At 39.5% G+C, this 26,352-nt stretch overlaps 3 protein-coding genes across 3 annotated transcripts; 2 read left to right on the top strand and 1 right to left on the bottom strand.

The window, feature by feature from the left end:
• Positions 1-276: 276 nt before the first annotated feature.
• LOC108726648 (putative metabolite transport protein HI_1104) lies at positions 277-12,324 on the bottom strand. Its single transcript, XM_018454333.1, has 10 exons — positions 12,167-12,324; positions 4,907-5,023; positions 4,475-4,598; positions 3,842-3,994; positions 3,533-3,643; positions 3,248-3,410; positions 2,698-2,896; positions 1,675-1,953; positions 1,348-1,545; positions 277-970 (listed from the first exon to the last, which is right to left on the bottom strand). Exons 2-10 carry the CDS (start codon positions 5,010-5,012, stop codon positions 783-785), a joined length of 1,521 nt encoding a protein of 506 aa, XP_018309835.1. The 5' UTR covers positions 5,013-5,023; positions 12,167-12,324; the 3' UTR covers positions 277-782.
• A 133-nt stretch (positions 12,325-12,457) lies between these two features.
• On the top strand, positions 12,458-12,912 carry LOC108726628 (uncharacterized). The gene is made up of 2 exons (XM_018454306.1): positions 12,458-12,748; positions 12,829-12,912. Exons 1-2 carry the CDS (start codon positions 12,458-12,460, stop codon positions 12,910-12,912), a joined length of 375 nt encoding a protein of 124 aa, XP_018309808.1.
• Positions 12,913-15,136: 2,224 nt separating this feature from the next.
• Positions 15,137-25,649, top strand: LOC108726712 (UNC93-like protein). The gene is made up of 8 exons (XM_018454451.1): positions 15,137-15,661; positions 18,674-19,011; positions 20,518-20,942; positions 21,294-21,502; positions 21,839-22,221; positions 22,570-22,702; positions 23,647-23,784; positions 24,834-25,649. The coding sequence occupies exons 2-8, from the start codon at positions 18,817-18,819 to the stop codon at positions 25,052-25,054; spliced, it is 1,704 nt and encodes a 567-aa protein (XP_018309953.1). The 5' UTR covers positions 15,137-15,661; positions 18,674-18,816; the 3' UTR covers positions 25,055-25,649.
• Positions 25,650-26,352: the final 703 nt, after the last annotated feature.

Raw genomic sequence — 26,352 nt, forward strand, 5'->3', positions numbered from 1 at the left:
ATAATTATAATTGTTATATATATAATACATGACTCAAATTATCAGTATTATATTGGAGGAAAACATACAAAAAGAGAATCGCAGGACTATGATTTAAAGTATACGTAGATGATCAGAATAATGATGATAACAATGGAACATCGTTGGAGTAGCGCAAAACGAGGGATCCCAAATTCAAATCGCACAATTAGTACTCCATTAATTTTTCTATCGATCCCCACGATATTAAGTTTAATATTATATTAAGGTTTTCATATATTTTTATTTTTTTTTTTATAAAACTTACACCTGCAGACGCTCACTTCATTACAGACTTCTATTTTAAGAACACAAAACGCATCTTGAAGATTGTCGGAGAGTTTATCAATCTTTTTATAAACTTCTTTATCAAGAGCGTTATGTAATCCGCCATGCGCTCGTAAATGTTTTGCAACATGCCACGTTCAAACAAAACAAAACTCTTTAATTATCGCAGTTGCTGCTTTGTAAATCGTGCCTGTGCACAATTTCGCAAGTCTCGGTTTTGAAGAACTTTAACCCATCAACATTTGACCGACGGAAGACGCAAAAAATATCACAAACAAAATATCTGGTATTTTTCCACTGTAAATATGGATTATATCAATTTCAATTTCTCTCTGTTGACGGTGTGAAACACTTCTTGTAACAAATTTCCGATCGACGTTAATGTCGTCAATCTTAAACTACCTGACTCATGTCTAGTCCAACATAACTGAAACACTATTTACATTACACTCTTCGGAGCAAGAGCCTTTTCCTGCTCATAACCGAGAATGTTCGTAGATCGGTGGTCGCGCCGGAAACGGTGGCAGTTCCAACGTTGGCAATTGGCCATCGTCGTTAGTAAATGTGCTATTGTCGTACGCTGGCGGAGCCTCTTTGTTCACTTTTCTCTCCACCTCCGCGGGACCGTCCATTAGGAACATGGTGAAGAAGAACATAATGGAACCTACGTACAAAGTGTCATGATATTATCGTCCAACTACACGTTTTTTTCGTGATCAAAGACTTGCTAAAGCAGTTTTACTAATCGTTTTTCGTCGTTGTTTTTTAGTTTATTTAGATACCTATATATATGGCTGTTTATTTAGATTCGTCAATGTTATATATATAGATACGCGTGATAATAAAATCGAGAATTGATTTTATAAAAGTGATTCCTAGTAAGCAAGAAAACATTTTGAAATATTTCAGCTGAAATGCTTCAAGATGTTTCTCGCTTCCTGGGTTGAAACTTGTACAAAAAATTCAATGACATAAGCGATTGCGAATACGATTATACGATGGCAATAAGAATTAATTTCCTATTCCGTTACATATACTTACTGATGCCGTAGAAGCCAGCGTAATAAATATACAACGATTCCCGGAAACCGATGGCTATTCTGGTAGGCTCGACAAGAATTGGTAAGTTTCCGCCAATGTTATTCATGACAAACAGGAAAACGCCAACGGTGGTTGATCGCAGTTTCAAAGGAACAATCTCCACCACAACAGCGAACACTATTCCGAACCACATTTCAGCTGCAAATAAAACGATAAGATCGTTGAATTTAAAGGCAATTGCTGTATAAAATATGTATCGATATTTTGTGGAATGTTTGAGCTTGGAAATTTACAGCATTCAATTCCATACGTAACGTCGCGTCTTACCGAAGAAATAAGAGATTCCTAGTGTGATCATGGCCCAAAGAGGATTGAAATACACCGAACCGAATGCGAACGGCGTTGCGATTAGCTGGCTGATCGCCAGACACGCTACACGCGAACGAATTCCCATTTTTGCTACGAACTTGTCGCTAATTATTCCACCAATCACGACACCCAGACTACCGATGACAATCGTGACGGCGAAAAGCCACCAGCCGAGATCATAGTCCGGAAAGTAGTCTCTGTAGTACAGATCGCAATTGTAAGCGAAACACAAACCGCCTGAAAAAAGCAACAAAATCCTGTTTGCGTAAAACGGTACGTGCAATTAAAAAAAAGATTGTGGCATAAATTGAAAGTAAATAGCTTGATCGAAGAAGGAAATAGACTAATAAGAAAGAATAAAGATAATCCTTTTATGTTGACGATTTAATTACGATCAAATAAAAGTATTTTAGATAATTAAAATAAAAGATTAATTATATGGAAAATTGGATCTCGGAAATGAATTATTTTTCATATTTGATATACCTTCTAATATGGTAAACAAAAGATATCACAGACATCAAGCTCAATAATCGATAATGAGTAATTTTTGAGCTATGGCTCTTCCAAAGTGTAAAACTAATGCTCACAGAGCATTTGATACGTAGTTAAGAAACAATCCATTATTAAGTCTACGATATCTTTTGTTCACCATATTACAATATAAATTACATTGTATGTGAAAACTGTTTTATTTCATCGTGATCTAATTTTCTATATAATTAATGTGGAATTTTTTAAATTAATTTCGGAATTTCAAAAAGAAGCTATATTACTTAAGTTAGATTTGATTTATTCTTTCTTCAAATCGAACGCAGATTCAAACAGATTTTAGTTTGATTAGATAAAGTGTATTTAAAGAGAAGAATATCATAGCAAGGTGAATTCGCCGAATTAATGCAAACTCGAATAGATCCTCGATAGGATATCTAATATACCCTCGATATCTCAATCCTTTCGCTTCAAGGTATTGCCTTTTACCGCTATGTCTGATGCTGGCGGCGAGGCATAAGAGAACAATGCGCGGTTGCAGTAGCACTTTCCAAATCGATAGTCGCTCTCTGTCGTTAGTCGATTCCTCTCCGATCGTCTTTCTTTCCGGTTCGGTTAACGACAGACCGGTAAAGACGGCGATGATTAAGCCGATCACTCCGGCTCCATAATAACAGATCCTCCAGCCCTGCCAATTAATAGCTCAATTTGATTATGTTAATTCTTAATTCTCCATATCTCTATATTTCAATTAATTTATCACTTTGCTAATATTATGTATTTGTATTAGTATTTAATCCTAAATAATTTGACTTGTATGTGTCCTTTTTTATATCGTCGGAAATACTCTGTTGTACTATTATATCGAAGCAATTTACTGTGACCTTCATTATGCTTTCCTTCCGCGCGGAAATGATTTCAGGATATATCGAGCAATTATTCGCCGGAACACGCAGGTTTTAAAAACCAATACGAAAGAGAGAGAGAGAGAGGGAGAAAATAGCACAAAGGAGACAATATCTATCGGATATTAGCTCACCAGGTCCCAGGCGTTCAGATCAGGTATGTATCGACCGACCGGAAAGGCGATGCCGTAACCGCCATAAATGCCCCAATTGAAAATGGACATGACGAGGCCTCGTTGTTCTTCCGGGAACCAGTCTGACAGAAGACCAGTCGCCAGTGGATTGCATCCCGCCTCTCTGCAATATTCGTTCGGATTTTAATATAACGTAACGCGGCGTAACGATCGTAACCCGTTTATTCGTTAATTACGAACGAAAGCGATCGGAAGCGGAAATGCCATTATATTACCAGGACTTACCCCGCCGCCAGGACCATTCGCAGAATAACGAGCTGCCAGTATTCAATCACGGCCCCGCTCAAGATGATTGCAACGCTGAATATTATAGTGCAGACGGTCAGCAGTTTCACTCTAGAACGAGAAAGAAGAGTGTTAAAGATATAGCAAATATATTTTGTCTGTGCAATTATAGGTGCTTTCTAGCAAGAGACACAGATATGACAGTGAATCATTGTATCCTTATTGTTTGCAAAAATTCTGTTTGTTCACATAGAGATGAAATGATTACTGTGTTACACTGTACCTCATAAATTAATTTAATCGGTTTACCTGTTGTATCTATCAGCCGCGACTCCCAGGATAATACCGACGATCGTGTAGATCGCGATGAAGCTGGGCCCCGCCAAGATTTGATAGTCCAGACCGAGGCCATTGTAATTCCACTCGCAGTAATAGGACCCGTTCAATTCCAGGGATTGGCAGCTGTAGCAACAAAGAGCGTTTATATGAGTGGATCGAGCGAAAGCGCGGCGTAATGACGCACACGATAATTGCTGCGTTGGTGTACAACAAGACCTCGATCCACGTGATCGATTTGCCAGTATAATAATTATCGTGCAAATTACGTACAATTCATTTACACGAAGATTCATCTCGCATCTCGTGAATCACGCGAAAAATTATTTGCGGCACTTATAGTAGTTTTTCTGGAACGTTAACGATTAATCTCGCGGAGTCGCGTGTCTTCTCCCAAGCATCTCGTAACAGTATCTCAGGTTTATTATTGATACGTGATTTAGCGGTATTAAGCCACGCGCGATGAATCAATCTCCTACAAGGAAATCGAGTTGCGAGAGGAAACGGCGAAAGAAGCTAATTGTGCTTACAGTTACACGTGAGTCTCTCGGCGGAACGTTTTTCCAACCGGGATTTTTTGGAGCAGGTGATATTAATAAAACTTACTAGGTAGAATTCTTCGCGGTTTCGCATGGCACCGGAAGGTCGGCCACCGTCAACGTCGTCGAATTAAATTGGCAGGATATGTCACCGTAGTGCAAGTCCTCGGCGACCGCTTTGCTCGTCACACCTTGCCATTTTAATAAAAAATCATATACGTTGAAAACATACGTAGTTAACAACACATGGTAAAAGAATTCAAATTCTGATAACGAAATATAATCGTTCGAAATTGATCAATGTGCACAGCATCGACCAACGTATACATACTCTCTAAATTGTTTGAAGTGAAATTCACTCTAAAGAGTGAAAATTAAACCAATCTTGAAACAGAGTTGCTCAGTTTTCTATCTTTAAGAATGAGATTTACTTTAGAAGTTCTGGAGAGTGAATTAGATTCATAAAAAATACGAAGAACACACTACCATTAGAACTTACCTATCAGAAAGTGGCCCAATTCTGCTATGATATAGCCGATTGACATTAAAGCCAACGCGTAAGGCTTGTAGAGGAACGCAAATTTTTGCATCATCGAGCGCAACATCTTTGTTTGATCTGGAAAATGCATATCTCCAAGAAGGATTCTTTCTTACTCACATTACAAGATTGCTTGCCATCCAAGTTACATAATTAGCATACGACGAGAATTATAGCTGTCGCGTTTGTCGGCGAAGGTATCAGTTATCGCGCAATCGACGCTTTTATCCGCGAGCTTGCATTAGTCGAATAGAATGCGGATAAACGTTGTACGCGTGCACGCAATAAATTACGCCGAATTGAATTACGTTTCCATAAGAATCTAGTAGCATCTTCAATCAGCGCGCTTGGCTTGGGAATCGTACTTTTAAGAATTCTCATGGTAAGAAATTCTCGGTTGTTGAATTTTTAATGTGATTTTCTTAGAACGCTATTACATTTGATCTTTTCAGAAGAAAAATATGCTGTTCTATCATTCGCTAAGGGCTCGCATCGTTTATGAATATCAAAGATGTTGGATCATCAGTCACGTACATTCATCGCCAAAACGGTACTACGGGAATCGCAATCGGAAACGCGGCGAGAAGACCGTCGTTACGAAAGAGCTTTTATTATTCGCGATCGATCGACAGTAGTATTTTAATTTCAATATCCTGACCGAGGTAGCGGCTACGCCGGTCAGTACCGTGCCGGTGATCGCTCAAGGTCTCCACTGGTGCGATTTACGTGTAATGCAATTGCCTCCGCGAGAACGGCACGTTGCATCGACCCTAAACGTAAGCGAGTGACGCGAACGGGTTCCGCGTGACACGTTCACCAGCGCCAGACGAGTCCGGGACACAATCGGAGAACGGTCTAATTGAATACAGATGCTGCATGTACTCTTTGTAAGAAATAATCGTCATCCTATAGGAAAATTTTTGCTAATAATGTTACGAAACGCGCACACCATTGTTAAATTGTTACTTTAATTATACGGAATGTACATCATGTGCGCGTATTTCTAAATATAGTTTACCAATTGATGATTTAATTTGTAAAATAATATAATGCCTTGTATACAAATTGAGATAACGCAGTTGTATGTACGAATTGCAAACATTGCGGCTGAAGATGTATAACTGTTATTGAACTACGTTAAAGTTACGTTATGCCATAGATTATATGGTATACTTCGTTACGTCATCGTGATATTTTGCGAAAGTGTGACTCAAAGGGTTTAAAGAATCAACGACGACGAGCGTACTCTCGCCACGTGCCGCGATTGACACGTGCAATCTCGCATAACAAAAATTATACGACATTCATTATTATCGTAATTTTGTTGACGTCGTTTTAATCACGCGCATGAGTGTCGTCTTCGGAGGAGAAGCAAATAAAGAGGGAAAGACGGAGTAGATGTTGAGGATTGAAAAGCTCATATTCTCGTACACGTGTGAGAAGCTTAAGACATTAGCCTCGTGCCGGATTACCTTGAACCAAAATCATTGAGATAGAACGAATATTATCATTCGTATGTATCGTTAATATTAAAACGGTTGTAGTAACATACAACTCACGTCACGATAAAACAGTATGCTTTAATTCGTTAGGCGAAAATAGATTAAATCAACGACGTGCGTTAATCTTTAACTCTTAATTTTCATACAATTGAATTTTCTTAATTGTTTTATTCTCTTTTAATTTACATTATATTATATACGTCGAGCTAATTTGATAAATTACGTAAGGCGAATGAAACGAAGACGGAGCTGACGAAGCTAAACGAGAACGTCATAGGTAAATCGATCATGAACAAAAACTATATCACGCTTCACTTAACAAAGCGACGGACGTAGAGATGACAAAGATATTTTTGAAGAAACGAAAGATCGATGAAGGAGCCGTGACCACTCGCCGAATGTTTCGAATAGCACGAACATTCCGATATCGACAAAAAAAGTGCGATTAGACACGCTTGGAAAATTCATCTTTCGCAGTTAATCGATGACCGTTAGTGAATGTCAAGGTGTAAACTTGGCAATAACGTCTAGTCTCGCGATAGTCTCGAAATGTTTGCGTTAACAGCGACAAATTATAGTTTTTCGCGACGGTTTCGATTGAGTCTCAAGAAACTGCTTCTGTCAGCGACGAGGTCCGCTCGATGCAGAGAAGCATTACGAATCTGTAATTTAATCCGCTGTAATTACACGCGCGAACGGTACGCTGATACAGCTAACGATAAGCAAGCAAAGCATAGTTATTTGCCTTAGTCAATATGAATAGTTGATGTCCGTCTTGACGATTTGTCGTCAAACTATTGTAGTTGAAGGGCACGAGTGCGGTTTATATATTGATCATCATAAGCCCGTTTCTATCAATGTAGATTAATTTTAATCTCAGTTCAACTTACTCTTCATCTTTTTCTTATTCTTAAAACTAGAAAAAGATGGAGGGTTAGTTGAACCAAGTTAAAGTTAAACTGCATTGGTAGAAACGGACAATAATCACGCAAAGCAGAAATTATCGAAAGATTATCGTATGCTATGATTTATTAATGTAAAAATCCTTAACTGCGCGACGGTGATAGATAGACCATAAATAGCGTTATAATAAGCGGGTGTACTACATGAAATTACACGTTGTATCTTTTTGCGGAATCTTTCCGAGATAATAATATTGGTACAAGCAAAGATTCTACGTCTATTTTACACGTGCAGGATAATTTGAACGAAAAAGTCTCTCACTATTACGCCTTCATCTGAGGACGGTCGACGATAACTTTAAATTACTTTATATAATATATACAATTTATTTTCATTGAGCGAGATAACTGCTGTTATTATCTCATCATTATTGAACACTACACGTGTATCCACGATTAGTCGACTCCGTCGGATAACAAATTCGAGTAAAGAAATTCACTTTTTATTGGAATATTTAATTTTCATTATTGATCTCTTTATATAATCTTTTAGATTAATAGATTAATAGATTATATTCCTTGTGTAAAAGATAGGATTCTGAATTTAAAAAAATTTTTAATAATTATGCCTTTCTTACTGATACTCTAAAAAATATAGTGTGGATTTAATGATTTAAAACCCATGATATTTATAAATTCATTATCATATTTTTTAGAGTGGATTAAATGTTTGGTTTCTCATCACTTTTTATTTTTATAGTAATTTATTCGCTTGGTAAGTAAAATAAATGCTTGTAAGTAAGTTTCTAGCATTAAAAAGAAAAAAAATTTAATAAGCGATATCGTCTGCCAATCATAGATTATTTTAAATTATTTCTTGTAATTAAAACCTCTGAGACCGAATAGGTTTCAAGCTTAATTGCTTTTCACGCCTCGGAGGATTGAAATTATCTTATTAATGTTCGCAGAATCTCATTGGATTTCTTATAAAAAAGATATCGAAATGATATGAGATAATAATAAATTAAGTGATCAAAAATTTGATTTAAAAAAATTTAAGGCTTTGGCTAGTAATTTAATCGTTTGCAATGTTTATCATGGCGAACAGAGACTTAAAAGAATTTATTTTTAACTGGGATTCGGACTTTAATTGCGTTTCGAAGATGATTTTGCAGATTTACAATAAAATTGCGGAAGTCGGAAAAATACACGAATATATGATGTTATTGCAATATCTCAGGGAGGAGAACAGCTATAATTACATCATAAAATATAGCTCGTACCTATATTTTATTACGCAGAAGTGCCATTAGTTTGTGTTACATCATTACCAATTAAAAGGGAGATATTTAAATGATGGATAAAAATCCGTTCCGCAACGTCAACGTAATGACGAGCGGAACAGACGGGCGCGTCGAAAACTGTTTATTGTTAATGAACGCGTAATTGCATGTTCGTAGAAACTTGTAGATTCCAGATAAAATTCAACTATCATCTCTATTATTTCACAGTTATATAGATAGACGAGAATCGTCGCTTCGAAAAATATTTTAGAAGATATCTCTCTACGTAAATATTTTTTGTCTATTAGCATAGTTTAAAAACGTATTCGTGATGATCTATTTACGTAGACTCGCACTTCACGATACAGAACATCACTGTATTTATGCGCTGTGCGCTCACGCGTTGTCAGCAATTAGCACAGAAAAGTAACAAAAAAGAAGGAGGAGCGCGTCAAGGCGGAACGGTACACGCATCCTGCTCGAATAACGCGCGAATAATACACGAAGGACAATAAATAGTGAATTGCGGAATATGAATGATTCGAATGCATAATTCGTATTTAAATTGCATCTGTATCTGAAGATATGTATCTTAATTTCATTCGCCGAGACTATCAATGAGGCAATCTGCCATCCAAATCCGCGAATCTTTTTTCGTGATTTGGGACCTCGATTTGCAAGGCGATTTTCGTGAATACAACATATTTTTACAGTAACTCGGCTCTCCCTTTCGATACATTATTTATACATCGCCTCGGGAGGAGAGTTCGCGCGCGCCGATCGATTAAAAGCCATTCGCCGTCTCGCTTTCCCCGCGGGGGGGAGGGAGGAAAAAGGGAGCAGCTTCCCGTGTTTTCCGGTCGATTGGATTTAATGATTTTTTCCAGCGTCACTCGAGAGATTCCGCGGGGCGACGGACACTGTCGTCGCTTATACGGGATGCGTTCCGCGAAGCGTGCAAAGCGCTCTTACGAGTCTCGGCGGCGACCTTTCTTCGGTGAAAGTTTTATACCGAGAGTAAATGAAAAATATATATCTTCGTTGTTAACGATTAAATTTCCGAGCATCTTACAACACTATCCTCGATATCGTATTTGATTTTCATTTCTTTCTCTAAATAAAAGAAAATTTAATTGCGTCAAAAAAACGTAAGCGTCGCGTTCTGCAAATAGTCACAGGAACAGACGATCTCGTAAATGCATGATCATAATTACATGGAAAGAACGGTTGAGATATATAAATATTTAATTAGATATAGATCTGAAAGTGTTTTGTTAGATGAAACAATTATCTAATAATAAGACGATTAAGCATGATGATAATACTGCAAACAGTGATTTAATATTCTAGCAAGCAATTTGAATGTTCTACATACTGATTTTGATCCAACAAAAATATTTTCAAATTTGTATTTAGCTAAATTTATAGATGCTTCAAAGAACGAAACCGTTCTTTTCATGTAGAAGCAATAAGTACAGTAGCAGAAATAATTGGTAACTAAAGTAGGTAAGCGAAATAGTTATTTTGGATGAATATCAATTCATCAATTGATATCAATTAATACGCTATTGGAAGACGTATTGAATTCTTGTATAATATCTAATAAGCGTGTATTACGTAAAAGTTAACCATCAAATCTATGATATTACTATTTATTGCAAACTGTCTGATTCATAGTTTCACGAATCCAATATATGGTACTGAATGGATTTACGCGATGTACATTTATCATCCGTTATTATTCGAATAATTAACTGAGCATTAGCGTTCGTTGCATCTTACGAACATTTACACGTGGATATTTTCTTATCCTTTTTTTTCTATGAGCATGCATTTTTCATAGGAGATTTAGACGTATGTACATTCGCGAAATTGAAGCCAGTGCAATAAGACTGAAGCAACAAAATAGATGTTAGGACAATCGATAATTTACGTGAATTTTTTAATATTTGATTGCATGAAGATTTAATAGAGATAATCGTAAATCATACGATCTGCAAAGCTATTGACAAAGCGATCGCAGCAGAGTTTTAATTAGAGACCTGCGCTAAGTTGAAGGTTGAATAGACATTATGGGTAGAACGTGCGTCGGCATCTCGGATTGGATGCGGATCTAACGGGCCTCTAAGGCGTATCGCGAGTTACGAGCCTCGCAAATAGCGCGGAACAGCGGCAGAATAGCAGCGGAGGCGATAATCGCATTCGTATTAATTAATTAATCGCCGAGACCACCGAGATTGCGCGATTGAGAACGAGAGTCGAGAACGAGAGTCGCATCCGCATGCAATGAGAAAAAATTTTGTTATTTACGGATTACTGAGAGTTGTAATTTTAGGATAATCTTGAAAAAAAAAATGTCTACGACTTAAAAAGAAACCCTGGAACCCTGGCAGAAATGTATGCAGTTTTCTTAAACTCTATCCAGTTACTATCTAATATTACTGTATTGTCATTAGTTATGCCAATACTGAGTAGGAAATGAACAAGAACTTGATAGAGTTTTATTCTGTCCATTTCGTGAGCAGTTGCCTTGCTTATTAATCAATTTAATATCCATTTGTTGTGTTTCTATTCAGTAAATGGATTCAGATTTTATGCAACTTTTGTATGCAGTAACTGCAAACAAAGCGTTACATCCTGATTGGGATCTTAAGTAGTTTTCCTTCTCAGTTACTAGACAGAAGTTGGTATAACTGTTTAGTAATTGTTCAAAAAATGCATGGAATTTCTACCAGGGAAAATGCATCGTAGTAAAAATAATTTGTTTAACTCATTGCATTTTATATTTTCTTTAAATAAAAATTGCATAATAACAAATACATAAATTTAATTATTCATGTATGGATACATATGCACGGATTTATATTCCTGTCTGTTGACATTCCGAACAGTTTTTTATAAGCAGTGCGGAACAAACGGTTATGCACGAACACGATTCTTCGTATTGCATATTCGTATTACAAGGCGTATGTCCAGAGTCCTAGGTATTGTCTTTCCTTCGCACGTTCAATCGATACTTTTACTACTTTTTTTCTTATTCAGTCCCAATTCAATTGTTGAAATCCGGCTCGCCGAACATTGTGCAATACGATCGCTTTAGCTAATTTAGAGTTGATTTCCTTGTAACGTAAAAGTGTGTGACGTATTAGATTTTAATGCTTGAAATTCTGTCGGAACAAGTTCTGTTAGAATTGAATAGTCAAAGAGGTTGAAAGGAAGGTATAGTTTAGGGGCATTGATACAAAAACATTGCTATGCTACAAGAAAGAACGTTCGATCTAAATCTCCGGAATAAAACAGATTCAAAAAAAAAAAGGAAATATAAAACCTCGTAATATCTTTACATTAAACTTCTTTCAGCAACTGCTTTATCGATTTGCCGATGCAGCAAGCTTCTCATTCGCCTCTCAACAAGTGGAAAGCTGCGAAGAGCTTTCGTTCTTTTGATTGCTCGAAAAGATGAACAAGATTGCTACTTCTAACTTTTCCGTCAGAAATTCCGTCGAAAATTTATAAAGCTGATAGAGTACTCACAAGTATCCTTAACAGGTAAAACCGAGAATCTTAAATTCCAGAAAAAATTGAAAGGAATCCACTTCTCGACACCGGATCAACGCGACGCGCGATGACGAAGGGAAGTCGGGCGAGGAACCAGGTGATAAGAGAACAGAACGGTCCCGCGGATTAATCCCTCCGCGTACAGGAGGGTGGAGCGTCAAATGAGGCACGAGTTGGTGACCAACGTACATTTATAAGAAAGTGTCCAAGGATCGGGCCTTCCTTCCGTGCGTCTAACGCAAGGAAGAAGGGGACAGGACTCGCGATATGGTGTATGCATGTGACTACGCTTCGCCATGGTGGGAGACCACCACCACGATCAGCATCGACGGCGGGGATACTCTCGATCTTCGATTTTCAAGGTCGCGTCGCAACTTGACCGCTTGCACCTTAATCGTTACATCATCGCTGCTGGAAAACGATACGGGAGAACTGTACAGAGAGGAGCGCGGAGACGCCTCGTCGCGTCGCGGAAACGGCGGAGTCCTTCGGAACGCGAAGTTACGCGCATTGAAAGCAAAAGATGTGTATCACGGGTGTTTCATCCGGATAATTAACGTATGCCGTACTTGGAGACGCCTGCGCGAGAATGTAATTATCTCGGTACATTTGAAAGATAATTATGTTGCTCTTTGTAGGACCTCGACTTAACTCGATCTTATAATTTTATTTCGAACTTGCGAAACAGTCTGGCAACTTTTATGATCACTTCCAGCCTATAAGGAACAGTCGGTCTTCGGTCGATCGCTATGAGCACAATATAATGAGCGGCACGAGGTGATTAACCCCGCGGCTCGAAGAGCGGCACGCACCAACCTAAGTGCACAGATACGTGGCATGCGATCGCCGTAACATTGACACACTTCCCCGTGCCTCTCTCATGTATCACGGCTCGCCGCTGTATAATGACAAAGGCGGTTTGTCGTCTCGCCTTGAGAGGCGGGAGCAGGACGCGCATGTCCTGTTGTCGTGATCGCGATCGCGATCGTTAATCGAAGAACATGGTCTTCGGGACAGGCTAAATAGGATAATATCGCATACCATGATTATTCATCGCGCCGTTCTCCTTCGAGAACTCGGGCTCATCTTTGTTCGCAAGTTCGATTTAGAACTTTGTCTCATAAGGAAAAATTATGTTTACTCGATAAACTTTACTGTTAATTTCGAGCATTTTATCTTATTAATTATATAATTATTAATTCTTATACAATAATTACAGCCCTTTAATACTATATTATTACAATTGCGATAAATTTTAATACATGAATAGATTAATGATGTCATAAATGTGTGCGCTGCTTGATAGATTTACGATCTCTTGTCGAATCTTTCAATTTTGAGATCGTCGAAGGACGTACAGTCGGATATAGCCGGATGAAATTTTTTTTTGCCAAGTCAAATGTAGCGGAAGCTTAAAAATACAGCGTCGAAGCGTCTGAATAAATTCAGATTTGATCGACAATGATTGAACATCTGTCGATCCTTTTTTTCTGATCATCGAATTATTGGATAGAAAGAATAAAAGAAGAATATTGTTAAACCATTTTAGAAAAATATTATAGATTCATTTAATTGTTTTTATTTTTTGTCGTAATTTAAACGGTGTACGTGCGTTCTCTTCTTCCCTTTTTCCTTTACCGATTCAATTAATTTTACGATCTGCCGATACAGCGAATCGCCTTCAACTTCGCGCTCGTTTCCCCCGTTGCAAAACGTGACAGTTACGCGTGACAGGTGCGACAATCGACGTTACTGTCGACGACAGAATCGAAAGATGTAACTGCACGCTCGCGGCGCGTGCATATCCGTGGAAGGCCGCTAGATTCGCGAGCGGAACTTTCGTCCCTGCAACAGCGCAGGTAATTAGTGACTTGGAAATACATACTGATTACAGGATCTAATATCGTTCACGTGTGACCCCGACCTAATTTTCACCGCAGGATTTCGATACTATAAATTAATCCAAACTCGTCGATGAGCTTTGTTTCCGTAACGGAAGCATACATATATCACGCCAGTTGTCGTTAAACGCGTTTATATAAATATTTTTTTATTCCTTAATAATTCAAACGAATTCACATCCCCTTTCGCAAGTTATAATTTTCAAGCTGTAACTATAAACTTGCACAAATGCGAACAAGCTAATAGCCTTTATGTGAAAACAAATCTAAACGAATCATGCGACTGATTTTGCCGATGATCAAATTAATAACAGCTCCGTTAATTGACCAATTAAGATTAGCGGCAGGATTTTTCGCGTGCTAGGATAAGATTCGGAGGGAAATTGCACTCGGGAGAGATTCGGTGGGAATCAAAGGAGCGCGCCCTCAGTACGCACTCTCGCTGTTATCGACCATCAGAAGAGGAGGCCGAGCCGAGCTGGCTCGAGCAGAACCGAGCGACACCGAATTGCGGGTACAGAGAGGCGAGCCTCTCTGCGAGTCGTCCCTTCGTCGGCCCGGGATCTGGATCCTGTTGCTGATCGGTATTTCGGGTTACCGTCGGTTGCGATCCCGTAAGAACTCGCATTCGCGGTCCCATTCGCGTCTACGAAGTTGGAAAGACAAGTTCGTACGACATCAAACGAGAGGATCGGAATTCCACCGACTTGGACTGTGTTTACATCTCCCGGAGGGATACCGAGATCTGACATCCCTGCGTGACTTACTCGTGGGTGTAGAGAGGAGCATCAATTAAATCCGGAGCGAAAACCTCCGCGCGCACCCCCGAAAAGGGATCAGCGATTGATCGTCAGTTTTGAATATCGCGTTTCGCGTCCTTCTCGATTTCGTCTGCTTCATATTTAACAGAGCTCATTATCGATATTAATATGATGAGCCACCCCCAGAGTGACTATACCGTGGTATCCGCGTGTGATTTATGGCAATCTGCTCGCGACACGGAGATTTTCGTTTCAACTTTGTCGCCTTCAATAATCATCGATTATTAGTGTTTCGCAGGTGCATTAAATTCGTACCGATTTATTCGTGCACGACCTCGCGAATTCAATTTGATTTCGATCCTGAGCGGGGCAAGCGTCCATTATCTTTACACGAGTGCATCAAGCTTCGCTTCATATGATTGATTATCCTATCAAATCCCAGATATCTGACGTCCAACTTTGGGATGCGAATATTCGCAACGACGGTTCATCGAATCGACTCTGAAATCTCGCGAGTGCCGCGAGTGCCGAGAATGTAATAGTGATTTTGCGTCGTTATCATTTAAGACGCGACGCGTCTTTGATTAAATTCTAAAGACGTGCAAAGACAATTTTCAATTGACGCATTGCGAACATTGATGACAGAGTTCGTAGCTGTTGCACGGGATGAGAGCAACAATTTTGGTTTCACAAGGGGCAATCACGCTCCGTGACGATCCACTGCGAAACAACTGGTTGAGTTTGGGCAGCTCCTAGTCGGCGGGGACCATGGCGACTGTTCGGCCGGGTAGCTGCGTAAATGCGAAAACGTAAGTTCCATTCCTTCCCTTGCGAACCCGCACTTTTTATCCCATTATCATCGCTATGATTCCTTCGATTTCTTGAATAAAATTTAAAATCGTCTCTCCGACGTTTCGTCTGATACGTTCACCCGGTTCTTCGTCTAAATATATGGTATTCGGTTGTACGTGTACAATAAATTGCTGCATCACTCCGTTGTCTTCGGTTATGTTCGCCGACAGCCACGTTATTACCGTCATGCGTAACGTAGCGTGAAAAATAAACCCTGCTTTGCGCGCGGCTGTCCTGTTCGATCAAATGCTCCGCGTGTTGAAATAATCATATTCCAGTCGAAAGGCAGCTAAACACGAAGAAACGTAAAATTACCGATATTTTTCAGTATCATCCCGACAACTAAGCGTCTAATTATTTCCTATAGAAGAAAATTAATTGGCATTATTAAAAAAAATGAGATTTTCGAAAATAAGAATCTTATAGTCCAATTTTTTTTCTCCTATTGATTGCGGGGTCTCCCTAGGACCTCGCTTCTCTCTAGGTAATGAGTTTGCAGCATTTTTTTCATTCTCATTCGTCGTACCTCTTTCCCGAGTCCAGCGACGCAAACCCACGTAATTATCGGCAGCTTTAACGTTACGTGGGCCGACGCGAGAATAATAACCAAGGTCAGGAGCGCGGACAGTGCTGAAAAACGAAATATCGATTCAGCATCGTGTCGCATCGGCCGCATTTTCCCCTGTGACGCACGTCGTTGCAACGCCGCGAGATGCATTCAGCATCCACGCAGTGAATACCGCACACACAATGCAGCTGCAATGCGCGCCCGTCGGTTTTCAGGGTACCTGATGGCGGGAAAAGCCAGAACCGCGACTATCAGAGCCCGTTTCTCCTTAGAGGAACTCACGCGACTCTTCGTCTTCCATCGATATCGATCATTTTTCTCATATCTTCTCATATCATATTTTCTCATATACGAATATAATTGTTTTATTTTATTAGATTTTTCAGTCCCTAAATTTAAAGTGGAATCTCACTTTACTTTCCAAAGAGAGTGAACATTCTGCCACTATTGAAAAACAGCGACAAAATTTTTCATCTTTAAGAGTGAGATTTCACTCTAAAGAATTTAAAGAGTACTATACCAGAAAACAATCTATTAACAGATCTCTAATTGTTTTATCTATCTCAGATAAATTGTTTTATTTATTTTTTACTATAACAGAAAAGAGATCAGTTTGCTGATTTAATTACATCTTTTTTTCTTCTCCTTCCTCTCCGGTCTTGAATTTCCCACTAATTCCGCGTAAACGTGAGTCGTATGTTGCCGGGTGAACAGTTTTACGTGTGAAAACTAGTTCACCTTCGGTCTACTGGCTACACCCACCTAGCGGCGAGTTTTTTTCGATAGATTTCCACGCGTCAGAGTTTTGCCATCGCGTGCGGCACGCTCGTCGAAATAACGGAAGACCGACAGAATCGAACGACCAAATCTACAATCGAGAGAGATGCGAATAGTCGGCTGTGAATCTCGAGTTGCCGAGCCAGCCAAGTCGCTTTTAAAACTATTGATTACTCTCCGAAACTTCCTCTCAATAATTGAGAACTTCTCGATGATCTTGCTCGGCAAATGTCAACTTGAACGCTGCACTTTTCGAAAAAAGCACTCATGGATGTCGTATATGCATTTTAGCAGAACAAAGTTCTACGTTGCTGAATGTTTAAATAAACTCGGAGACGAATCGCCTCGTGACATTAACACAGAAACAAACGGAGAACAGATGATGCTAATTACTTCACTTTGAAGCTACTCTAATTCGTATAGTTTGAAAATTCCATTTATTTTACGAGCGATAATTAGAAAATTATTGTTCCGATCTTATCCAAGATGAGATTCCCATTAGCTCAACTAACGCGAGGTTAATCCAGTCATTAGCTCAACTAACGCGAGGCTAATCCAAAGACAGTTACAAATGACAGTTACAAATTAAAATACGAATAGAGACAAGAAGTAAATCCGATCGTTTCTAGTTAGATCGTCCGATAAAAGGTATCACGCGCGTTGCTAAGGGGAGGTGCGCGTGTAAAGCAGGTACTTATGTTACAGGCTCACGTTGCATAAGCAGATAACAATCGACGCGTTTGCGGTGAGCGTGTCGTGCGATCATGCTCTGATGTTCTATTCCTCTTTTTTTTTCCCTTCCCTTTTCCCCTTTCTGCCGAGGTTAATTAAAATCGTGAATGACGCGATCGCAGACCCGTTCCGCGCGTAAATTTACATTCTTCTAGATTTCCGGTTTCAGTCGATTATTACCGATTGCCAATCGTTAATCACCGCAATTGGTCGAAACCGTTCGTTCGACGAAGGTCGCTCCTATGCGTCTCATTTATTTACGGCATTTACGCCGATGGCTAGTCTCGCTCAGCAAGTTCTCGTTCAAGGCTGCGCGGGTGACCGCTACGATTTTTATTCTTGGTTCTTGAATTTTTTTCTTGCTTTTTTTCTCCATCTCTAATTAGCACGAGTGACGAGTATCGTTCGAATGAATTACGCAAGATGCACGGGATTCTCGTAGCTAACTTCCTTATCCGACATTAAGTGACTTCTTATCTGACGTTTGAAGGAGACCGCCGCGGGGACGAATAATTTTCATTTCAATATATGATACCAGATGTGTTTCTTAAAACGTGTCGAGTCTCGTATGTATACGAGATATTCTTGTCTTTCAAAGCGTTTCAGATCCCAGTAAACAAGAAACATTTTGAAACACATCAGCAACATTGCAGCAACATTATAACATTCCAATTAACGTTGCGTTGCAATGTTGCTAAAATATTCCAAAATGTTTCTTGTTTACTAGGAATAAATGAAGAACAAGATGATTTCGTTAAGTGTCACATTTGGAAAAATTTTATATTAGAAAATTTTTAACTTCGTACTTTGAATCTACCTATAAGAAACGTTTAATTGATATGAAAATAGATCAGCACTGTTACACTTGTTATGAAAAGTCCGTTCTATTTAGATGACCAACTCGCAGATGAGAAAAACTTTGATCGTGACGGCGATTACCCGATCGTAATGAGATCGAGTGAGGGATCTGATCGCGCGTGAGGAAGCATCACACGAGTAATCGCGAAGTGACAGAACGGCGGCGAGGTGATAACGATGGGTTCCTTGCCAAATCTTCACGAGCTGTCCAAGGACAAGCTGGGGAGCCCGGTGTATAAACCGGCGCCGATCGGCAGTCTTGGTCCGGCGCGATTGCCGCCGCAGCCACCGCCGTTGGCGCATTCGCATAAACGTGCAAGAAGTAGCGGGCATCATCATTCTACTCTCTGCGACAACGATACCATGTTAGAGGTACCAACACATCGTGGATCGATTGTTAATACTTGGAAAGATCTTGATAGCTCAAGTCGACCATATCTCACAAAGGTCGGAGTACAGACTTTTGCATAACACATAAAGCATTAAGAAAATCAATCAATCAGAGTCTCTTATATTTCATGAAAAGGAAGGAAATGAAGGACTTTGATTCATTTTCTTATACATTGTGCGTTATACTTTGTGCTTAACTCTGTGCTTCCGCCCTAATTTTTATAAATATTCTGGCAATAGCTGAAATGATTTAAGATTCATAATATGAAAAGAACAGTTTTGTTGAAGAGAGAATCTTTAGCTAGATATAAATCTGAAAGTAATTTTGTTGAAAACTATTAAATAATGTAGGACGCTCAAGCGGAGTTTTAAGTAAAGCCTAATAGTTAAGTTTTTAAATATTTTAACAAAGTTATATTTTTTTCATGTACAAATGCATTTAGAAGTCGCGAACTTGGATTTTAATCCAAAGTTAATCTGATCTAACGTTACTTATTGAAATCCTAGATTAACAGCTAGATCTAAATTTAAATCCTAAGAAATTACATTCGGAGAATACGTCGAGGTCTAAAAAAGTTGTGGTCGCGCGTACGCATATTGAGCGTTCCACGTGTGAGATTACCGTTTCTAATCTTCATCGGATGATTATAGCGCTTCCGTTGGCCGAGTTTTTAGATTCGCCGATTGTGTCGTGCTATTACGATTAAGGCGTAATACTTATGTAAAATTTTCAAAAAATTTTTTTTCCTTTTAAAATACACTTTAGGGTCTCAAAAATGAAGTGCAAGTGATTTTATTGCGATACACAATTTTTTTCGAAAGTTATAGCCTCCCAAAAATTCAATCGTTAACTTAAAAGTATTCACATTCAAAACTTTAAACGCGATTTTCTCAAAACAGTATTTTTTAAGTTGGCTAGCAGTAGAACTTCAAATAATTTTTAACCCATTTACTTCAAATTTTAACGGTATTTAATAAATCACACATTTTCTAAAGAAATACGTAGAATTTTTTTATAAGTTACAAATTTTTTGAGTTACAGCTGATTTTACTCGACTATTTTTATGACGAAAATGGAACTTTTTGTTTGTACTTTCGTCATTTTGTCAAAAATCGATATTTTCAAAAACGGCTACGTATTTCTATAGATATTTGAGTAAAGAAAATAAAAAATCCTTTTACAGGATTAAAGTAGACGCAAAATTAGGAGGTGGTGCAGTGGATCTTATATTAAAATCCACTGCACCACCTCCTAATTTTGCGTCTACTTTAATGTACTTCCTGTAAAAGGATTTTTTATTCCGTTCAATCAATTCGAAGATTTTTATACGACTGTAATGTAATAATTTGATCACTCCAGCATCCCCTTAAACAAAAAAAAATTCCCAAACGTAGGCCTTATTTACAGCCGATTACATAGGTGTTACCCCTCAAATTATGCGTGCGGAGAAACTCCTCGCCTTTTTCTTATCTTTTTTCCTTTTGCAGCACATGGCGGCATACTCGCCGATCTCCTGCCGATCGACGCGCACCTCGGCGCTATCGTGGCGGCGTCGCGACTCCATGAACTCATCGGCAGGTGCATCGTCCGTGCGCCGATTGATCGCAGCTGTCCGTGCGGCCCCGTCCGGGCCCAGACCACCACGTAGGGTCGTTTTACGTCACATCGCGGCCCTTCTGCTCAGCCATGCGAGTTGCTCGGCCGCCACGCTGCCCATTTTCCCGCTTCAGGCAGGTTTGGGCGCGTTCGAACCCCGTCTAGGTCCGGTGCTTCTCGCCTATCTCTACGTGATGGCAGCCGCCACCAGCTGTTTCGCACCCATCGTCGTGCAACGGCTCGGCACGAATCTCGCCATCACCGCGAGCCACGTAGTCACTGCTATCTTCGTCGGCGTGCATTTGTATCCCAAATGGTACGGTAATTAAACGTCGAGTTTCATTCGAATTTTCAATTTTCAATTTATGGACGATCATATTCGTTACATTAATCACCAATTTGATATCGTTTGATTCGTATAAAATGAATGAAGAGAATTCTACATTTTAAATCTTTAGGCTCTAGCCGTTCCAAATATTAGCTCGAGACACGATTTATTATACGAAACGAATATAAGCTGCGAATTCTAAATTTTGAATCTCTGCGTTCTAGCAGTTCCAAATATTAAACCGAGGTACGATTTGATAAAAGAATTGAACCGGATAAAAATGGAATATCTTAAACATTAATTTGTATGTACACACGGCGTTCTATTCCGCATCGCCAGGTACATACTCGCGCCCAGCTACGTGATGCTAGGCTGCTGCGCTAGCTCGAGCTTCCTGGCGAGGACATCGCACATCAACGTCTCCGCGACCAGCCTGGCGCTCGTCTGCGTCGATCCCGAAGATCCTGCGGATGAAACGCGCCGCGAATGTCTGTTGAGAAGACTCAATCGGGGAATCAAGTTGGCTGAAGATATCGGCCTCGCAATCGGTATTTTTGCAACTATTATTTCTTTTGACCTTATTTGACATCGTATATAATCTTTGCAAAAATTCTAAGTTAACTCAGTAATTTCTTTTTTTTTCAATTTCTATTTCGAGTATCTCTACTTGATTAGTTTTCTGTAATTAGTTTATTGTAATTCAACATGTGCCTAAATATTTTATTTTTAATCGTTTTCATATTTATATACGTAATAATTGATGTATATATTAATATTAATTATATTATTTTTCGACAGCGTTCCGCTTATTTTTAATTTATACCATATTAGGAACTCAACTAATCTCTCAACTCAATCTATCTGATATTATTCTACGATCCCAGGTTGCCTCATCGCTGCGATCCTTGTCAGGCTAACGGATTTGATACCATCTAGCATAATGAACACCGACCTTTGCGGTGCTGAGTACTGTTCAGAAGAGATGTACTTTTACAACGAATCGCTTTACGTGCCGACGATCACGTCGGGCACTTCGAGGATCCTCGTTAGCATCTGGCTTGGCTTGGCGGTGCTCGGTCTAGGAATATCTTGCGCGTTCCTCGACTCTAGACTGCAGGAACCTCAGACGAACCACGATCGCGCCAGCGTCAAAGACATCTTCAAATCCGTGAAATGCGCGTTTCAGGACCCGAAGCTTCAGCTCGCAGCGCCGCTCACGCTCTTCATCGGGCTGGAACAGGGTTTCATTTACGCCGATTTTATGGAGGTAAACGAGACAAGTCGATTTTTTTTAATGATATTTATGAATATCATAATTAACTATCTCGATATTTATAATTTAATCTAATTCAGTGAATTTCTCTTCCTGGAAGTTAAGAAAGTATTTCAAAATAGCTATCAACTAATTGAGTTATTTTATACATAGAGGTCGAAAATACATAATTATTTTCTCTTTCCGAGACATTAACAAAATCTTGAATTATCTTCCGTAATAAATCGATTGAAATATTTCGCAAACGCAACACGAGTGACTCCAAATTTCCTTAAATCAACTATAACTGGCGTATTTTTTCAAAGTCAAGTGGCTCTAAAGAGGATATTGTGTTTTGTTCAGGCATACGTGGTATGCGCCTTAGGTGGCGCCGGTACGGTGACCCTAAGTTTCCTGAGTTTGGCTCTGTTACAAGCTCTGGCCGCTGCGACGCTCTCGATGTTGCTGAGGCATATTAAAAGGTACTTTGTCGTAGGTAAGTGATTTCTAAAATATCAAATTCAGTAACAAGCACACGGTCGGACCTAAATAAGCATCTAATAATAGACCCAGATAGCAAAGCGTGTCTCAGCAAATCTGTGATTGCTTATGATGCTGGCAACTTGCCGTAGATTTGTCTTCAACGATTTCGAATATACCGACATTGTAGCAACATGCAGACAATAACGTGTATATGTATCGCCAGTAGTTTAACAGCAAGATAGCTGCGTCAATGTTATCTTGCGTTGTCGACAATATGACAGCATTGTATGATGCTGCATATTATTTGGCAACATGATGGCAATAGTACGAATTTTGATGATGACGATTTTAAACAATAAGAATCTTATTTTATAAGACCGTACCATGTGAGAAACACAATTAATAATAGAAATTCAACAGCCTATACCGGTCGAAGTTAAATCTTTAATGCTTTAAATAATTCAATGTGAATTATATATACTATATACGTACTTGCATATATAACATATTTATAGTCCTTCAAACTGCGGGCCGAATAGGTTTTCCGGACTTATAAACGCAATTAAACTACTGGAATAATATCACGAATTAAATTAAATTGACAAGTAATTCTTAAATAATTTTGATGCACAATCAGGCATTATATTAGCAAGATATTAATATGCTGAAAAACTGTAAATAAATTTATTGCAAAAAATATTATTTCGGCTGGGAGTCGAACCCCGGTTTAAAGTTATCGGCAAATTGTTGGCAAGTTGCTACTCAGTGTTATCATATCGTGAAGGCATCAAGTTGCCAACAAATGAGGACTCAGTTACTGCAATTCTGATAGCAAAAAAATTAAGTAAAAAATTAATAATTTAAAATTAAATGTAAAGATGATTCTGGTCCCATCATGTTAATTCGAATGACTTAATCTCGAATCAGAGACAGAACAGACTATTTTCTCCGTTCTAGTCGTGGGTTTCGCTTTTCATGCCTGCCTTCTACTTGTTCTGGTAACCTGGAGACCGACGGGAGATGACCCGGCTCTCTTCCACGTTATATCAGCTGCCTGGGGCGTTTGTAACTCCATTTGGGAAACTCTGATATACAGTAAGTATCTTGTTTGACCTCTATAACGTGCGGACAAAGGTGGTAAAGCGATTTAAGATGAAAGCAACTTGCAAGATAGTTCGCAGAAACTGTGAATTCGATCGTTGCGATTAAGCCAAACTAAAGTTTCGGAAGCGATTTCCATCAGGCTCCGCTTTGTCGGCATGCATCTGCATCTCGTCAGAATGCGAGCACTGTTCGCCAATTCTATACACCTCGGTAAAAAATTTTTTATGCATGAATATATATAAATATGTATAAACATACATAAACATATATAAATATTCATAAACATATATAATTGTGTATGAGATACGTCCATACATGTTTATATAGTCTTCTTTAGTTTGTAAAATTACTTTTTAGTGTATTAAAAATAATAATAATAATGAGAAAACATCAAAAATAATTAAAAGGAAAATTTTCGCGTTGTTTGTTTTAGAAAAAATCAAGTTTGGAAAAATGTAAAAGAATTGCTCATAGTTACATGTAAAATTATACATAGTTATGTATGAGCAAATTTTTTTACATTTTTCCAAACTTGATTTTTTCTAAAACAAACAATGCAAAAATAGTCCCATTAACTATTTTTGATGTCTTTTTCAATATTATTATTTTTAGTACACTAAAAAGTAATTTTACAAAACAAAAAAGATGTATGGACATATTTCATGTATAATTATTCATGATTATAAACTTATGTGTGTTTATGTATGTTTATACATATTTATATATATTAATGTATAAAAAATTTTTTACCGCGGGACACAACGAAATTATGCGTGTATATAGAATCGAACAAGTAAAACGAGACAAAAGAGGCGAGACATCGTCTTTGTATCCGTGAGAAGAAAAAGCATGAAGAGAATATACTGTTGGATTGAAAATAGCATATCTTAATTTACACTATTCTTAAAAATTGTTTATTTTTGTAAAAACGTAATAATAGAGACTTCTAAAGTAAAAACGGCAATTCTATCAAGAGAATGAGTAAGAAAAAAAGGGGGAGAGAACCAAAGAAGAGATTTCTCAATCTTTGACTTTTTCAGCGTTGGTGATGGGCCTGTATCCGAACGCGTGGCAAGGACCGCTGTCCTCGTCGCTCTTCTGGCGTTGGCTCGGCTTGACCCTCGCGCTCAGTCTGCACGGCGCGGTGTGCACCCGTTATCGCGTGCTAGGCCTTGCCGTGACCCTGGTGCTGGCAGTGGTGCCGTACCTATGGTTGGAAAGCCGTCTCGCCCGCCGCGGCAAAACGCTGGCGCCCTTATGACCAGGCGACTCAACCGCGAGCGAGCGCGGATCCACCAGTGTTGAGACGGCGACGACGACCGAAATTAGACACCGGGGGGACTGAGAACGAGCCGTTCCATCCAGCACCGCGGCCCGAGTGAGATCGTGGACCGGGATACCGAGACGCGGTAGCCGCAGGAGTAGCGGCCTCACGACGCAGGAACCGCAGCAGCAGCAGCAACAACAACAGCAGCAACAGCAGCAGCAGCAGCAACAGCAGCAACATCAGACGCAGTCTAGCAGCGCGACATTAAAGGTCAAGACGCGACGTAGGGCGAACAGCGTCGCGTTCGCTTGCCGCACCGACTACGGCCTGCCCGACGATAGCGATGATAATAATACTCCGCCGAAGAACCCGGTGCTGCTGATCGCGGAACCAGAACGTCGCAGGAGCGCCATCGAAACTGCGGAAGGATCAAAGGAGCGCTCTTCGATCTTCACCCTCTCGTGAGGAAGGCATCCTCTCGCGAACGCGCTGCTTTTCAAGCGTCATCGTGCCATTCCGAGAGTATGGTAGCTGCGAGTGTAATGTTCCAATACAATACGTACGCTTTGGATAACGCGTCGGGGGTGAAATCTCTCTCTTTCTGTTTTAAAAGTAAAACTTTATAAAATTTCGCAGCTTGACACGGAAGGAGAGATAGAGAAAGAGAGAGAGAGAGACTCTTCTTTCGAGCTTGCTTTTGCGACTGAAGATTCAAAGTATGGTCGCAAAGAGCGTGTAATCCAGTATAATGTGCAGCCTCGACGTGATATCTCGTATGAGCGCGGAGCATTGCGAGCTATTGCAGTGTCCTATTTAGCACTCGACTCTCGGGAGAGAGTTCTGTCTTTCCGTCTCTCTCGCTCTCTCGCGAATATGGAGCGAGGACAGCAACGATCGATGGTCGCTTTAAAGCTCTCTGCAGGCGCGTTCGAGCCGCGATTAATGAGGATCGCTCTTCCAGGAACGGCTGTGTATACAGACTATATATGCATACATATGTGTATGTACTTACACTTATATATATTTATGTACACATATACGCTTTTCCGCTACGGTGCGATCGATGCACACGACTGAAGAGCGGGAAAACGGCACGCGAATACACGTACATACACACGTACGTAAATCTACATATATCGTATTCTAATATCGAGCGTACCGTTTTGTATCACTCGAACGAATCACCGTTTGACGTAACGAAACGTCGAGATGTACCTGATGTCTTTCAAACCAAGCTACACAAGGTATAGTCGCCCCGCGTGAGACTTCCAATATATAAATATATATGCATA

Source organism: Mycetomoellerius zeteki, unplaced genomic scaffold, assembly GCF_001594055.1.
Source record: "Mycetomoellerius zeteki isolate Tzet28-1 unplaced genomic scaffold, Tzet1.0 scaffold433, whole genome shotgun sequence".
NCBI classification, from domain to species: Eukaryota; Metazoa; Arthropoda; class Insecta; order Hymenoptera; family Formicidae; genus Mycetomoellerius; species Mycetomoellerius zeteki.

Coding starts and splice junctions, on each gene's coding strand:
- LOC108726648 (XM_018454333.1), bottom strand. CDS start 5,012: ATGTTGCGCTCGATGATGCAAAAATTTGCGTTCCTCTACAAGCCTTAC. Junction 3,995..4,474: donor ACCGCGAAGAATTCTACCTA/GTAAGTTTTATT, acceptor TTGTTGCTACAG/CTGCCAATCCCTGGAATTGA. Junction 2,897..3,247: donor ATCTGAACGCCTGGGACCTG/GTGAGCTAATAT, acceptor ATTAATTGGCAG/GGCTGGAGGATCTGTTATTA.
- LOC108726712 (XM_018454451.1), top strand. CDS start 18,817: ATGGGTTCCTTGCCAAATCTTCACGAGCTGTCCAAGGACAAGCTGGGG. Junction 22,703..23,646: donor TAAAAGGTACTTTGTCGTAG/GTAAGTGATTTC, acceptor TCTCCGTTCTAG/TCGTGGGTTTCGCTTTTCAT. Junction 23,785..24,833: donor TTGGGAAACTCTGATATACA/GTAAGTATCTTG, acceptor TGACTTTTTCAG/CGTTGGTGATGGGCCTGTAT.
- LOC108726628 (XM_018454306.1), top strand. CDS start 12,458: ATGGTGTATGCATGTGACTACGCTTCGCCATGGTGGGAGACCACCACC. Junction 12,749..12,828: donor GTTTCATCCGGATAATTAAC/GTATGCCGTACT, acceptor TGCTCTTTGTAG/GACCTCGACTTAACTCGATC.